The sequence below is a fragment of the Dendropsophus ebraccatus genome, chromosome 11 (genome assembly GCF_027789765.1).
Source record: "Dendropsophus ebraccatus isolate aDenEbr1 chromosome 11, aDenEbr1.pat, whole genome shotgun sequence".
Lineage (NCBI taxonomy): Eukaryota > Metazoa > Chordata > Amphibia > Anura > Hylidae > Dendropsophus > Dendropsophus ebraccatus.
Window position 1 is genome coordinate 24,653,416 of NC_091464.1, and position 16,873 is coordinate 24,670,288.

At 45.4% G+C, this 16,873-nt stretch overlaps 1 protein-coding gene across 1 annotated transcript in view; it reads right to left on the reverse strand.

Moving 5' to 3' along the window:
- Nucleotides 1-9,028, reverse strand: part of AMPD1 (adenosine monophosphate deaminase 1) — a 51,069-nt gene extending 42,041 nt beyond the window's left edge. The window contains exon 1 of the mRNA XM_069945331.1: nucleotides 8,921-9,028. Within this exon, the coding sequence (XP_069801432.1) occupies nucleotides 8,921-8,936 (16 nt within the window). The 5' untranslated portion in view covers nucleotides 8,937-9,028. The remainder of the gene's footprint in view (nucleotides 1-8,920) is intronic.
- Nucleotides 9,029-16,873: the final 7,845 nt, after the last annotated feature.

Here is a 16,873-nt window from a genome sequence, read left to right on the forward strand (position 1 = left end):
TATAATTTGTTTGTGAAGGGTCTTTTTGTGCTTGACAGTGATAACCATGATTAGTGTTTAGAGATTGGATTTGGCGTCATCAGTATTTCCTCTAGATAATCAGCTGCTCCCATCAGGGAGTGAGCGAAAAATATATTTATTTGTTGCACATTTGCACCTTATTTCAGTGGATAGTTTTTCTTTGGTCACAAATCTCGATGTTATTTATTATGGGATTCTTCTTATAGATGTGGATTTAATACTTTTTGGTGTTCCAATTCCTGACTGTATAATTGTCTATTTATTATTTTGTGTTTATTGGCAATATATGTTTACTCAGACCATGGTTACAACATTAGGGTATGTGCACACTGCTTAAAACAGACGGAAACTCTGTCGCGTAATCCATCGCTTGCACCTGCTCGTGGACTGTGGCGGGTGCGGGACACATTCTTGATCATTCTTTGGACAGAGGAAGAAATCCGCCCATGCATAGAATGGAGTCTATGACACTGGCGGAGACGCACGTGCCCGCCGCAGTCCGCGAGGGATGGATTACGTGATGGATTTTCCGTTTGTTTTAAGCAGTGTGCACGTACCCTCACTTGTATGCAGCTCCCTGTAGGTTATACACCCAGCATTATTCTCTTCTTGGGTGAACCTTAGGTTTGTTGTCCCTTATTGGGAGTTTTAAACTGTTATTAATCATGTTTCTTGGTGTTTCCTTTTTTTTGTCATGATATTCAATAAAAAAAATCAAGTGATTTAGTATATATCAAGTTTGTGGAGTGCCCTCTATTATTGTGTCTTGTCTTTTCTTGTGGTTACTTGGTCTGCTGGCTGTCACTCCGAGACCATCGCTATCTCCTATGGGCTCCCCGGACAATCTAAAGATCATCTGGAGAACCCCTCCCGCAGCTCCCAACCACAACCCCCCTCCACACCCGCCCCCCCATCGGAGCATGTAATAGCTAGGAACCAGGAGCAAGCGAGTGCTTGACAGGATCTGACAGGTCAGCACTCGCTTGGTCCTCCTGATGAGCCCGTGTAATAGCGACCTTAGTAGCAGCTCCTCCTGATTGGCCTGTGTAATAGCGACCTTAGTAGCAGCTCCTCCTAATTGGCCCGTGTAATAGCGACCTTAGTAGCAGCTCCTCCTAATTGGCCCGTGTAATAGCGACCTTAGTAGCAGCTCCTCCTGTTTGGCCCATGTAATAGCGACCTTAGTAGCAGCTCCTCCTAATTGGCCCATGTAATAGTTACCTTAGTGGCAGCTCCTCCTGATTGGCCCGTGTAATAGCGATCTTAGTAGCAGCTCCTCCTAATTGGCCCGTGTAATAGCGACCTTAGTAGCAGCTCCTCCTAATTGGCCCGTGTAATAGTTACCTTAGTGGCAGCTCCTCCTGATTGGCCCGTGTAATAGCGATCTTAGTAGCAGCTCCTCCTAATTGGCCCGTGTAATAGCGACCTTAGTAGCAGCTCCTCCTGATTGGCCCGTGTAATAGCGACCTTAGTGACAGCTCCTCCTGATTGGCCCGTGTAATAGCGATCTTAGTAGCAGCTCCTCCTAATTGGCCCGTGTAATAGCGACCTTAGTAGCAGCTCCTCCTGATTGGCCCGTGTAATAGCAACCTTAGTAGCAGCTCCTCCTAATTGGCCCGTGTAATAGCGACCTTAGTAGCAGCTCCTCCTGATTGGCCTGTGTAATAGCGACCTTAGTAGCAGCTCCTCCTGATTGGCCCGTGTAATAGCGACCTTAGTAGCAGCTCCTCCTGATTGGCCCGTGTAATAGCGACCTTAGTGGCAGCTCCTCCTGATTGGCCTGTGTAATAGTAACCTTAGTAGCGGCTCCTTCTGATTGGCCCGTGTAATAGCGACCTTAGTAGCAGCTCCTCCTGATTGGCCCATGAAAGAGGGCCTTAAGGGCCACCTAAATGTTATTCTGTGCTGCCACTTAGGTAAGAAGATTTATATAACAGATTCAGATACACCATTAGGAACAGCTGTATTGGACTAGAGTCGGGTAGCGTTAGCTGTTGCCTTGCTAATATAACAGGTGTAGCAGAAATGGAAAAAAGAGAAAACGTCACCATGATCAAATGGCATGTTGTCAGCAGAGGGGAGGCCAGCTACAGTGCAACAGTATGAATATGCATTAAAAGGTTGTCAATAGGTCGTGTCTGCTATTGCAGCATAGTCCCATTCAGGTGGTATGGACCATGGCAGCACTGTTTAAGGGAAAATAGCCAACCCATTTTTCTAACGTCAGACATGCCCTTTCTTAATGGCTCACTCAGTCCCTGAGCCATCCAAAAAAGACTTATCAGCCTACTTGTTCCTCATAGTGTTAATCACGACACTTCAAGTGCCAGATTAATATTAAATCAAGAATTTCAAGTACTACACCAAGTTCCTCTGTGCAATGTATGCTATTTTACACTCTATAAGTGTCAGTCAAATAACAGATCTAATATTAAAACAAGTAATTGTAATGCTGGTAGTTTATTTTCCATGAAGGAAGCTTGTGCAACTACTACCAATTGTAAAGGAGAATTGCTATTGTACTTTGCCTCTAACTCAGGGATGGGGATTAGACATGAGCCAACCGGGTTCGGGTTCGAGTCGATCCGAACCCGAACATTTGGCATTTGATTAGTGGGGGCTGCTGAACTTGGATAAAGCTCTAAGGTTGTCTGGAAAACATGGATACAGCCAATGACTATATCCATAATTTCCACATAGCCTTAGGGCTTTATCCAAGTTCAGCAGCCACCGCTAATCAAATGCCGAAAGTTCAGGTTCGGATGGACTCGAGCATGCTCCAGGTTCGCTCATCTCTAATGGGGATCCTTCGAGCCTACAGCTGTTGCAAAACTAAAATTCCCATTATGCCTGAGCAAACGACCAATGGGAGACAGTCCGAGTATCGCCTGGAATTCTGGCATACAGCCTATTACCTAGGCTGTATCCCGGAATTCAAGGCGGTACCCGAGCTGTCTTCTCCTTCCCCAGGGAACGTGAAGGCATCGGGAATCAAATGCGGAAGGTTCAACAAGGTTCGAGTTCGATAGAACCTAACGTTTTCCGCTGTTTGATCATCTCTAAACATGTGGAAGAAGGTTCTCTGGTCATATGATGCCAAAGTTGAATGTTTGAACCTAAATGCAAAACGTTATGTGTGGCGGAAAATTAACACTGCACATCAGCCCGATCACACCATCTCCAGTGTGAAACATGGTGGCATCAGCATCATGCTGTGGGAAGGCTTTTGTCTCAGAAGGGGCAGGGAGGCTGGACAGCAGGACAGCGACACTAACCAAACCATACAGCTACAGTCGTATGGTTTACATCAAAGCTTATTCATGTGTTAGAATGGCCCAAAGTCCGACTCCAGACCTAAATCCCATTGAGACTCTATGGCAAAACTTGAGAATTCCTGTTCACAGACGCTAATTGTCCGACTGAGCTTGGGCTAGAATGGACAACAATTCAGCCTCTAAATGTGCAAAGCTGGTAGAGACTTATCCCAGCTGTAATTCCAGCGAAAGGTTCTACAAAGCTTTGACTCAGAGGGTTAAATACAAACGTACCCAACACTTTCCACGTATTTATTTTTTACATTTTTTAAAACCCATGTATCATTTTTTTTATACTTCACAATGACTTACTACTTTGTGTTGGTCTATCACATACAATCCAAATAAAATAGGTGCTGCACTTGGCTCTCTCCGGTGGCTCCATAGAGAATGAATAGGGTCACGGGTCACATGCCGTACCCGTGGCTATATTCTAAACAAAAGAGCCGCAGACCGATATGGAGATCACCAGGGGTACAGAGGTTGGACCCCCCATGATCTCTTAGTTTTGTTCTTTTAAGTACTTTTACAGCATCACGACTGACCACCAATGAAAAATTGTTCTATTGTCCTATTGTAGAAGTAAATTAAAAACTTTTTGAAACCAGTTGATTTTAAATAAATAATTTTCCCCTGGAGTGCCCCTTTAAAGACACCGGTGTTCAGTCCAAAAAATTCCGTTTTTATATCACTTTGTAGCCTCAGGTGTCCCGATTCCAACTAACTTATTTTAACTTTCTTGCTAATACCCCTCGTTCGTTACTTTTCACTTAATTGTCAGATGTGCAGGAACTTTATTGCAATAAGAAGGTGTGAATGCCAGACTCAGCGGATGAGATTATGAAGGTCCTATTCACACCCTCGAACATGATTCAATACCCCTTAGTCACACTCCTGAACCTGGAATTCACACATCATTTTGCAATGAAGTTCACGCTCATCTGCCTGTAGTGAAAAGTACAGATAGTAAAAAAAAGACAACAAAATGGTAAAATCCCTGTATCTTGTGAGCTGGAGGGTCGCACCAAGAAAGTAACACAAAAAAAAAAAAAAAAAAAAAAACAATTCTGGAATCAGGGCACCAGAGGCTACAAGGTCATACAAAACACATTAAGGGTTATTGCCCAGGGCATTGTGAGGTGTAAATCCAGCTCTACTAAGCCTTTTGGTGTTGTTGAGTTCAGCAATAATTTTTCATAGTTAATAAGGTTGAAAAAAGACAAGGCTCAACATAGAGAAACCCTAGTGTGCTGATCCAGAGGAAGGAAATGCCCTCATGAGGCAGATGACAATTGCCCCATCGCAGGGAGAAAATTCCTTCCCAACTCCAATGGGAACCAGAATAATCCCTGGATCAAAGTATCACCAGAAATCTAATGCCCATAACTTGTAATATTATATTTATGGAGAAAAGCATCCAGGCCTCCCTGAATCAGCCATGACAACATCATGTGGCAGAGAGTTCCATAGTCTTACTGCTCTTACAGTAAAGAACCTGCGTCAATGCTGATGGTGAAACCTTCTTTCCTCTAGACGTAGCGGATGCCCCCTACAAAGATCTCTGTACTGTCCATTCATATATTTGCACAGTGTGATCAGATCGCCCCTAAGACGTCTTTTCTCTAAACTAAATAACACCAAGCGGGATAACCTGTCCTGGTACTGTAACCCACCCATTCCCTTAATGACCCTCTTCTTTTTAAGTATTGTTGACTTGACAGCTCTGGAATTTTCTATTTTTTTTGTTATTTTGTGGACCTTATATCAGTAATAACTTTCTGATACTTTTCGGAGTGTAAATGGATGCATTTTATCAGAATGACTCCTCTAACATCTACTTTGTCATTTCCCAATAGTTTTGCTTGAGTTTTACATTCTACATGTTTTTGCAGACATTTTGGAAGCCAGTCTAAGTATTCTTAAAGTGAATGTACTAGTGAGTGCCAAGACCACGAATGACAGTGCTATGGGCGTTTATTATTTCGAGGGGCTTCCTGCTCACAGGCTGTGGTTAGAGCATTGTTGCAAAGGTGTACTGCCAGTTTTTTTCATAATACTAAACATATTCACACGAGGAATGATTTCTCAGGCTTAAGGAGATGTTGCTTTGTGAATTCTAATAATACTATTATCCAAAAGAATTCAGACTATGTACAGTATATGATTTTTCCTGCTACTGATATATGCCTACCCTAACATACTGCGACATCGGACAGTTCGCTGCTAAGCTGGAGCTGGACATACCTATGCTGGGTCCTAGATGAGCAAGAATATCTAAGTTTCAGGATCTAGAAAAAAATCATTTTGTATTATATGAGGAGTGCTGCGTAACCCATAATGCTGATGTTGTTACATATACAATATTCACATTAAAGGGGAACTCCAGGTAAGAAAGATTTAACCCTGTTAAATCCCCACCTATAATCTAAGCTTGTCTGCAATTGGCTTATATTACATGAATTAGTCCATTTGTCTGCAGCCCATTCTGAGGGGCCTATTCCACAGAGCGTTAATCGGCCGAATCGGGCCGATTCGGGCGATTATCGCCCGGTGGAATAGAGAAAACGATCAGCCGATGATCGTGTCATCGGCTGATCGTTTATTTAGGCCCAAACCTAAAATCATCGGTCACCCACCGCGCATCGCTTTGTGGAATAGCGGTGCGCGGCGGGCGACTGACGTTTTGAGAAGCATTATACATTACCTAGCAGGGCTTCTCCTCCGCTCCGTCTTCCTCCCTGGGTCCCGCGGTGCAGCACCAGCTTCGGTGCTGCCTGACTGAGCTGTCAGACCGCTCAGCCAATCACTGGCCTGGCCGCTGGAGTTGATGCCGCGCTGCGGGACCCGGGGAGGCAGACGTTGCGGAGGAGAAGCCCTGCAGGTAATGTATGCTGCAAGGGCTGCAAGGACATCGGTAACGATGTCTCTGCAGCCCTCGCTAACGATTGTCGGGCCGTGTCTAGCAGATCGGCGCTCGTTTACATCTTTAATCTGGCCCTGCTCTGCCAATGGAATAGGGCCCTGACTTACACCCCAAAGCTGCTAAAAATCCTCTCTTCCTGGTCCACTCTGTCTCGGCTCCTCTGTCCTTCCCCCTCCCTTCTGAGACAGAAGCCATGTTTTACAAGACTCCCTAAGACTGCATCTAACTTCTTTGGCCACAGGTAATCTAACGCCACACTGTACAGTAAAAAAAAAAAAAATCATATACTATAGGTATATATACACCAGCCAGACCACTGTTTTTAGAGCAGACCGTTTGTCGGTAACCTGGACAATGAACAGTCAACAATGGGAGAGAAAAAGGGCAGCATATGGCTATGCTCAAAATAAATGACGTGAATACCAAATGGCGCCTGTTATTACAATGATGGCTGTTGGTGCTTTATTCTAGTTCTGGCCCTTTTGAGTGTGGCTCATTTTTGAAGGCCCATTGGATTTAGTAGTAAAAAGGATGAAAGGACGGTGTAAAAAAAAAAAAACAAAAAAAAACTGTGTGTAAACAACTAAAATTAAAGCCCATTGTTTGCAAAATAACCCCTGCAAACAATAATATAATAATAATATTAATTTTCAATACACTATTTGTATTGGGCAGCCGTCATTCAATTGACTTCAGTTATAATTTGGTAATGATGGACTTTATTTTATTTTTTTTTTAAAGCGGTCGCCTTTTCTCTCTATTTTACACAATGTGAACATAGCCTATCCAAAGAAGGAGACAAGTTTGCTAAATGATTTTAATTGCGAAAATATTTAACTTGACGAGTCCTACAGGTATAACTATATTAGCCGAGATGGGAATACCCGTTTAAAGGGACTCCCTGTTAATCTTGTACGGTCACAATGAGGCGATAAATCACAGACAAAAGTGTGTAAATTTAGACTCGAGCAGGTTTATATATAACTAAAAGGTCACTAAACATTACAGTGAAGCCAAGTCCTCATACACAGTGCACAGTGAAGGTCTTCCTGTGGTGCTCACTTCAGCGGGCACATAACAATAAATTACACAATCCTTTTACTTTTTTAAGGAACATTAAATTCTTGAAGGTTTTTTTTTTTTAACAATGTAGCAAGGAACGAGTATAGTATACCGTCTCACTAAGGCCCCATTTACACAGACAGATTATCTGACAGATTATCTGCCAAAGATTTGAAGCCAAAGCCAGGAACAGACTATAAACAGAGTTTAGGTCATAAAGGGAAGCCTGAGATTTCTCCTCTTTTCAAATCCATTCCTGGCTTTGGCTTCAAATCTTTGGCAGATAATCTGTCAGATAATCTTTCTGTGTAAATGGATCCTTATGATTGTAAATGAACATGTCTTTAGTACTATTTATGCTATTCTAGCTTTTTTCATCCTTTACTTTCCTCTGCAATATAGAAAAAAAAAAAACCTGCTACCTGGAAGCCATCAACAAGCTTCTCGGGAGTGTTTTCAGTGTATAGTGCTGTACCACTATTAATCCCCTGATTGTCGTTACACCTTAGCACTTCAGTTCATTATCACATATATTCCTAAAATATGGTAACATGATACCACATGCACATGAGGCTGTGTTCACACATTGAAGTTTCATTGCATTACTGCATCATTTAATTGCATTACCTAAATATTTCAGTGCAGTACCTAATAATTTCATTGCATTACCTAATAATTTCATTGCATTACCTAATAATTTCATTGCAGTGCTTAACAATTTCATTGCATTACCTAAATATTTCATTGCATTACCTAATAATTCCAACGCATTACCTAATAATTTCATTGCAGTACCTAATAATTTCATTGCATTACCTAAATATTTCATTGCATTACCTAATAATTCCATTGCATTACCTAATAATTCCATTGCATTACCTAATAATTTCATTGCAGTACCTAATAATTTCATTACATTACCTATTAATTTCATTGCATTACCTAATAATGTCATTGCATTACCTAAATATTTCATTGCATTACCTAATAATTTCATTGCATTACCTAATAATGTCATTGCATTACCTAAATATTTCATTGCATTACCTAATAATTTTCATTGCAGTTCCTAATAATTTCATTGCATTACTGCATCATTTAATTGCATTTCTTAATCATTTCATTACATTACTGCAACGAAACACCAGCATGTGTGAACATAGCCTCAAGCACATTACATGCAAGTCAATGTGGAAATCTGGTCTTTGAGTTATTTTTTACATACAGTATAATAGCCTACAACACAATAAAACATATATAAAAACAGCAAATTAACATAAAGATGATGACACCATTGACCATAGAGCTGGCATACACCTTGACATCTTCTGTCTTTTATAACTGCATCCATTTTTATCCCTTCAATAAGGCATATGGATACATTTAATTAAAAAAAAAATAATTATATATATATATATATATATATATATATATATATATATATATTTCCCTTCCTACACATGGGTCTCCACCTGCCCTAGTGTGATAACTCCCTGTATATTAGGTCAGTTCCAATACAAGGAGACCCATGTTGGCGGTCTGGGCTTGCGGTTGGCTAGTTAGACATGAAGATCACTTAAGTATGCACACAAAAACTTACTAGCTTCTTTTGACATTTTGGTGCCGGGTCTTCAGAGCTCAGCGGAGGATAAGTGGACAGGGCAGCTAGCTGGTACCAGCTAGGATAGGGAAACTGCTAGTGTGTGCAGTCTCCTTTTGCAGTAATGTGATCTATACACTTTAAAAGGATAGGAAGCTATTTCCAGCATAGGGGTATAAAGTGGTTGCCAGAGAAGCAGATGCAATGAAACTCATTCCCTACAACGGGAAATATGTACAAAGCTGCAATGCGATTCCCTGGATTGAACACATGTAACACGTCAAAACATAGAATGAAGAAAGCATATATTACACACCAAAAAAACATCATATGTGACTAGTGTAAAATGACTAGTAAAGTAGGAACAGGTAAGAACGGGTCATTACATCCCATTACAGTGGTGCCTTGGATTACGAGCATAATTCGTTCCGGGACCGTTCTTGTAATCCAAATCCACTCTTAATGCAAAGCAAATTTTTCCTTAAGAAATAATTAAAATGCAGACAATTGGTTCCACACCCCAAAATAATGATTTATTATTCTGAATAAGATGTAAAAGAAATGAAACAAACATTCAGAAACAGCAGAATATGTGATATAATAAATTACTGTACAGTAATGGAGAGGATGGGAAACACAAGGGCGGACAGAGACTGCAGGGAGCATGAAGGAATGAGCAGGGCAGATGTGGGTACAATATAGCAGCACTCTCTGTCCAGGGAGAGAGGGGTTACAGCTATGGAGAGATTACCTCCACAGTCCTGTCCTCTGATGTAAGCCCCAGCCTGAAGTGGATCTGCTATGGTTTGGAAGGTGAGGGAGAGTTCCTGGGTCAGAGTACAGTGCTGTAGCCCACCCTATGCAGACCACGCCCCTCCCCCACTCACTCTCCCACCCAGTATAGGGAGCTCTTAAAGAGGATGTACCATCAGGTACGCTCTCTTTAAAATTACACATAAATATAACAGTGCCGACACAGGGAAGCCAGTGCCACAGTCCTTTTTTGAACCGCAGCCTGGTTCCCGCGTACGGTGCCGTTCTATTCATGGTTACCGGGTTGGGGGTGAACCATTGGAGGCGGGCAGGGCCCACCCCCACTGGGAGGAAACCTCTGCCCCTCCATGCTAGGTATGACAGATGCTACCGAGTCACAGATATTGTCTCGTAGTAAAAGAATGTATTCTGTGCAGTATACGTGCTCTATGAAATAGTGTAGAGGTCTGTGCTATTCCATCCAGCAGCCCCCGCTGAATACATCCCAAACACACTGTGGGCTCCACCAAGTATATGAGGATCTAGGAACCTACCTATGTATATGCCAGGACCTATCCTGGTGCTTACTTTAAGCCGAGCCCTCTGCACATTAGTTCATGTAGTGTCAAACTAACTCATCGCTGCCCACCAGAGCAGTCAGTATTAGCTCAGTATTAGCTCAGTATTAGCTCAGTATTTTGCAACCAAAACCAGGAGTGGATTAAAAACACAGAAAGGCTCTGTTCACACAATGTTGAAATTGAGTGGATGGCCGTCATATAACGGTAAAGAACAGCCAGTATGTCAATACAACAGCAAATATTTGCCATTAAATGACGGCCATCCACTCAATTTCACCATTGTGTGAACAGAGCCTTTCTGTGTTTTCAATCCACTCCTGGTTTTGGTTGCAATATGAGGACCACAATACTGACTGAAATATACTGTGTGTGAACCCAGCCCAAGGATGCATTGGTACATCATTGCACTTGTTCCAAATCATCATGTAGCAGTATTACTGTAAGTTATATTATATTACTGAATTGGGAAAATCTCAGTGGTTTCCCTGGGCAACACAGGACGGCAAGTAGAGTAAAACTGAAGTAAAACCTGAATAAAGGGTAAATAAAAGGTAGAGAGAGGAGGGAGATGCAGCTGCAGTTCTCAGTGTTCCACTAATGAGGAGGAGTAACAGACTGGATGAGATCAGACATCTACAATAAAGGGGTTGTCCCACTATTAGTATAAGTTATTCCCTATTCACAGGATAGAGAATAACTGATCATGGGGCAGGCTGGGGGTGTCTAACCTCTGTGGGTGGGATGGTGTATGTATGTTGCATTCTTTAAAGGGAAACTGACAGCATGAACATGCATACATCTGTGCTGCCAGTTTCCTGTTGCCAAGCACTAAAGAATGGTCGCTGACAGTGTCAGAGGCAGATTGTGACACTGGCTGCTGCTGTATCTTCAGGCAACCAACCCGCTTCCTCCAGAATGATTGACAGCCATAGGAGGCGATAGCAGCCTGGTGAATGGAGTGGGAGCTGAGAGGGTCACACCCCCTCCTCTGTGATACTGTCAGCCCGGGATAAAGAACATTTTTTTTTGTAACAAACCGGATCACACAGCAGCAGTGAAGGTAGGTATGTACTGCACATGTGATCAGCAACGAGAAAGTAGCAGCACAGATATATGCATCAGTTTCCCTTTAGGTCATGTTCAGAGGCCATGTTCATGTTTAGGCCATGCGTAAGAGATCGTCCGTTCCGTGACCGAGCGGCCGGTCTCTGAAAAGATCATCCCGGACGGTACTGCAGTACCAGCTGGATGATCTTTCGGCCCGCAGAGTTCTGATGCGGGCGCATCTGTACACGCCTGCATCAGAACACTCCACTGCACGCTATGAAGCTTGCGGCCGGAACCACTTGCTTCATAGTGAGCACTGACAGGGTTTTCTACGGCCACTATCCAATGAATAGGTGCCGCAGAAAACGGACATGTCAGTTGTTTGCGGCACCGCTAGGGATCCCAGCCGGAGCGTATACTATGTGTATACGCTCCGGCCGGGATCCTATAGACACCCAGCCAACGTATTCTCTCGTATTAACTACGACCGTTGTTGCAATCGGCAACTAAGGACGTAGAAATACGAAAAAAAAATGTAGTGTGACCTTAGCCTTAAAAGATAAACTAACAAGTTTTGTGTGTGTGCTGGTTATCTTCATGTGCAATGGACTGACTGGTAGCCACAGACACACTGCGAGTTTACAGAGAAATCCGCTGCAAATCCTTGCAGTGTGAAGGTCTTAGTGGTTATACATCCGCAGCGGAGTTTTCATTCCACTGCGAATATGTAACGCGGCCTCTTTAAACCCGCCACTGCCTAGAATATACATTACCTGCTCAGCGCCGTGGCTGAATGCGAGGCTCCTGTCAGTCCCCATCAGCCAATCAGTGCGGCTGTGCGGTAATGTATGATCCGAGCCAGAGGCTGCGGGGGGTCGGGGGGGGGGGGGCAGGGCGGGGGTTGGGTGTTAAAGGGATTATCCAGCGCTACAAAAACATGGCCACTTTCCCTCCACTGTTGTCTCCAGTTCGGGTGGGGTTTTGAAACTCAGTTCCATTGAAGTAAATGGAGCTTAATTGCAAACTGCACCTGAACTGGAGACAACAGTAGGGGGGAAAAGTGGCCATGTTTTTGTAGCGCTGGATAACCCCTTCAAAGGGTCCAGGTTACATATCCACAGTGAAATGAAAATTCTGCTGCGGATATCTAACCCCATAGACCTTCACACTACAAGGATTCGCAGCGAATCCGGTGCGTGTGAAGATACCCTGAGCGTTTGGACAGGACAGCCCCCAAAAGTAGTTGATATGCTTCACTGCTCGTGAATACATTACACAAACCTTTTTTTTTCTCCTAGTAACTTTTAAGGGTGAGCTGTCGTGTGTGTGTGTGGGGGGGGGGGGGGGGGGGTTGCCTTCCCCTGGATAAACACAATAGATTGAACCTGTTGGACTCTTGTCTTCTTTCAACCTTATTAAAGGGGTTATCCAGCGCTACAAAAACATGGCCACTTTTCCCCCTCTTTTGTCTCCAGATTGGGTGGGGTAAATGGAGCTTAATTGCAAACCACACCTGACCTGGAGACAGGAGAGCGGGAAAAGTGGCCATGTTTTTGTAGCGCTGAATAACCCCTTTAACTGTGCTATGTGCGCGTATATGCAGCAGATTTCGGCTCTGCAATTGTCTTTTTTGTCTCTTTCTCTCTCTGTAGTGTGTGTTCCCAGGCACTCACCCTCCCACCTCACTGCCCCCTACATTGACTGAGACAGGGCAGTGCCATGGCTAGTTTAACATTTTGAATGCACATGTCCAACTGTTCAATGTTTCAGTACAACTTGCGTGTCTAGTGGTGGTGGTGTTACAGTGTACAGGGCAGGTGTGTCTAGTGGTGATGGTGGTGTTACAGTGTACAGGGCAGGTGTGTCTAGTGGTGATGGTGGTGTTACAGTGTACAGGGCAGGTGTGTCTAGTGGTGGTGGTGGTGTTACAGTATACAGGGCAGGTGTGTCTAGTGGTGGTGGTGTTACAGTATACAGGGCAGGTGTGTCTAGTGGTGGTGGTGTTACAGTGTACAGGGCAGGTGTGTCTAGTGGTGATGGTGGTGTTACAGTGTACAGGGCAGGTGTGTCTAGTGGTGGTGGTGGTGTTACAGTATACAGGGCAGGTGTGTCTAGTGGTGGTGGTGTTACAGTATACAGGGCAGGTGTGTCTAGTGGTGGTGGTGTTACAATGTACAGGACAGGTGTGTCTAGTGGTGGTGGTGTTACAGTGTACAGGGCAGGTGTGTCTAGTGGTGGTGGTGTTACAATGTACAGGGCAGGTGTGTCTAGTGGTGGTGGTGTTACAGTGTACAGGGCAGGTGTGTCTAGTGGTGGTGGTGTTACAGTGTACAGGGCAGGTGTGTCTAGTGGTGGTGGTGTTACAGTGTACAGGGAAGGTGTGTCTAGTGGTGGTGGTGTTACAGTGTACAGGGCAGGTGTGTCTAGTGGTGGTGGTGTTACAGTGCACAGGGCAGGTGTGTCTAGTGGTGGTGGTGTTACAGTGTACAGGGCAGGTGTGTCTAGTGGTGGTGGTGTTACAGTATACAGGGCAGGTGTGTCTAGTGGTGGTGGTGTTACAGTATACAGGGCAGGTGTGTCTAGTGGTGGTGGTGGTGTTACAGTGTACAGGGCAGGTATGTCTAGTGGTGGTGGTGTTACAGTGTACAGGGCAGGTGTGTCTAGTGGTGGTGTTACAGTGTACAGGGCAGGTGTGTCTAGTGGTGGTGGTGTTACAGTGTACAGGGCAGGTGTGTCTAGTGGTGGTGTTACAGTATACAGGGCAGGTGTGTCTAGTGGTGGTGTTACAGTATACAGGGCAGGTGTGTCTAGTGGTGGTGGTGTTACAGTGTACAGGGCAGGTGTGTCTAGTGGTGGTGGTGTTACAGTGTACAGGGCAGGTGTGTCTAGTGGTGGTGTTACAGTGTACAGGGCAGGTGTGTCTAGTGGTGGTGGTGTTACAGTTTACAGGGCAGGTGTGTCTAGTGGTGGTGGTGTTGTTACAGTGTACAGGGCAGGTGTGTCTAGTGGTGGTGGTGGTGGTGTTACAGTATACAGGGCAGGTGTGTCTAGTGGTGGTGGTGTTACAGTGCACAGGGCAGGTGTGTCTAGTGGTGGTGGTGTTACAGTGTACAGGGCAGGTGTGTCTAGTGGTGGTGGTGTTAGTTTACAGGGCAGGTGTGTCTAGTGGTGGTGGTGTTACAGTGTACAGGGCAGGTGTGTCTAGTGGTGGTGGTGTTACAGTGTACAGGGCAGGTGTGTCTAGTGGTGGTGGTGTTGTTACAGTGTACAGGGCAGGTGTGTCTAGTGGTGGTGGTGTTGTTACAGTGTACAGGGCAGGTGTGTCTAGTGGTGGTGGTGTTACAGTGTACAGGGCAGGTGTGTCTAGTGGTGGTGGTGTTACAGTGTACAGGGCAGGTGTGTATAGTGGTGGTGTTACAGTGTACAGGGCAGGTGTGTCTAGTGGTGGTGGTGTTACAGTATACAGGGCAGGTGTGTCTAGTGGTGGTGGTGTTACAGTGTACAGGGCAGGTGTGTCTAGTGGTGATGGTGGTGTTACAGTGTACAGGGCAGGTGTGTCTAGTGGTGGTGTTACAGTATACAGGGCAGGTGTGTCTAGTGGTGGTGGTGGTGGTGTTACAGTATACAGGGCAGGTGTGTCTAGTGGTGGTGGTGTTACAATGTACAGGGCAGGTGTGTCTAGTGGTGGTGGTGTTACAGTGTACAGGGCAGGTGTGTCTAGTGGTGGTGGTGTTACAATGTACAGGGCAGGTGTGTCTAGTGGTGGTGGTGTTACAGTGTACAGGGCAGGTGTGTCTAGTGGTGGTGGTGTTACAGTGTACAGGGCAGGTGTGTCTAGTGGTGGTGGTGTTACAGTGCACAGGGCAGGTGTGTCTAGTGGTGGTGGTGTTACAGTGTACAGGACAGGTGTGTCTAGTGGTGGTGGTGTTACAGTGTACAGGGCAGGTGTGTCTAGTGGTGGTGGTGTTACAGTGTACAGGGCAGGTGTGTCTAGTGGTGGTGGTGTTACAGTATACAGGGCAGGTGTGTCTAGTGGTGGTGGTGTTACAGTATACAGGGCAGGTGTGTCTAGTGGTGGTGGTGGTGTTACAGTGTACAGGGCAGGTATGTCTAGTGGTGGTGGTGTTACAGTGTACAGGGCAGGTGTGTCTAGTGGTGGTGTTACAGTGTACAGGGCAGGTGTGTCTAGTGGTGGTGGTGTTACAGTGTACAGGGCAGGTGTGTCTAGTGGTGGTGTTACAGTATACAGGGCAGGTGTGTCTAGTGGTGGTGTTACAGTATACAGGGCAGGTGTGTCTAGTGGTGGTGTTACAGTATACAGGGCAGGTGTGTCTAGTGGTGGTGGTGTTACAGTGTACAGGGCAGGTGTGTCTAGTGGTGGTGGTGTTACAGTGTACAGGGCAGGTGTGTCTAGTGGTGGTGTTACAGTGTACAGGGCAGGTGTGTCTAGTGGTGGTGGTGTTACAGTTTACAGGGCAGGTGTGTCTAGTGGTGGTGGTGTTGTTACAGTGTACAGGGCAGGTGTGTCTAGTGGTGGTGGTGGTGTTACAGTATACAGGGCAGGTGTGTCTAGTGGTGGTGGTGGTGTTACAGTGCACAGGGCAGGCGTGTCTAGTGGTGGTGGTGTTACAGTGTACAGGGCAGGTGTGTCTAGTGGTGGTGTTACAGTATACAGGGCAGGTGTGTCTAGTGGTGGTGGTGTTACAATGTACAGGACAGGTGTGTCTAGTGGTGGTGGTGTTACAGTTTACAGGGCAGGTGTGTCTAGTGGTGGTGGTGTTACAGTGTACAGGGCAGGTGTGTCTAGTGGTGGTGGTGTTACAGTGTACAGGGCAGGTGTGTCTAGTGGTGGTGGTGTTACAGTGTACAGGGCAGGTGTGTCTAGTGGTGGTGGTGTTGTTACAGTGTACAGGGCAGGTGTGTCTAGTGGTGGTGGTGTTGTTACAGTGCACAGGGCAGGTGTGTCTAGTGGTGGTGGTGTTACAGTGTACAGGGCAGGTGTGTCTAGTGGTGGTGGTGTTACAGTATACAGGGCAGGTGTGTCTAGTGGTGGTGGTGGTGTTACAGTGTACAGGGCAGGTGTGTCTAGTGGTGGTGGTGTTACAGTGTACAGGGAAGGTGTGTCTAGTGGTGGTGGTGTTACAGTATACAGGGCAGGTGTGTCTAGTGGTGGTGGTGTTACAGTGTACAGGGCAGGTGTGTCTAGTGGTGGTGTTGTTACAGTTTACAGGGCAGGTGTGTCTAGTGGTGGTGGTGTTGTTACAGTGTACAGGGCAGGTGTGTCTAGTGGTGGTGGTGTTACAGTGTACAGGGAAGGTGTGTCTAGTGGTGGTGGTGTTACAGTATACAGGGCAGGTGTGTCTAGTGGTGGTGGTGTTACAGTGTACAGGGCAGGTGTGTCTAGTGGTGGTGGTGGTGTTACAGTATACAGGGCAGGTGTGTCTAGTGGTGGTGTTACAGTGTACAGGGCAGGTGTGTCTAGTGGTGGTGGTGTTACAGTGTACAGGGCAGGTGTGTCTAGTGGTGGTGGTGTTGTTACAGTGTACAGGGCAGGTGTGTCTAGTGGTGGTGG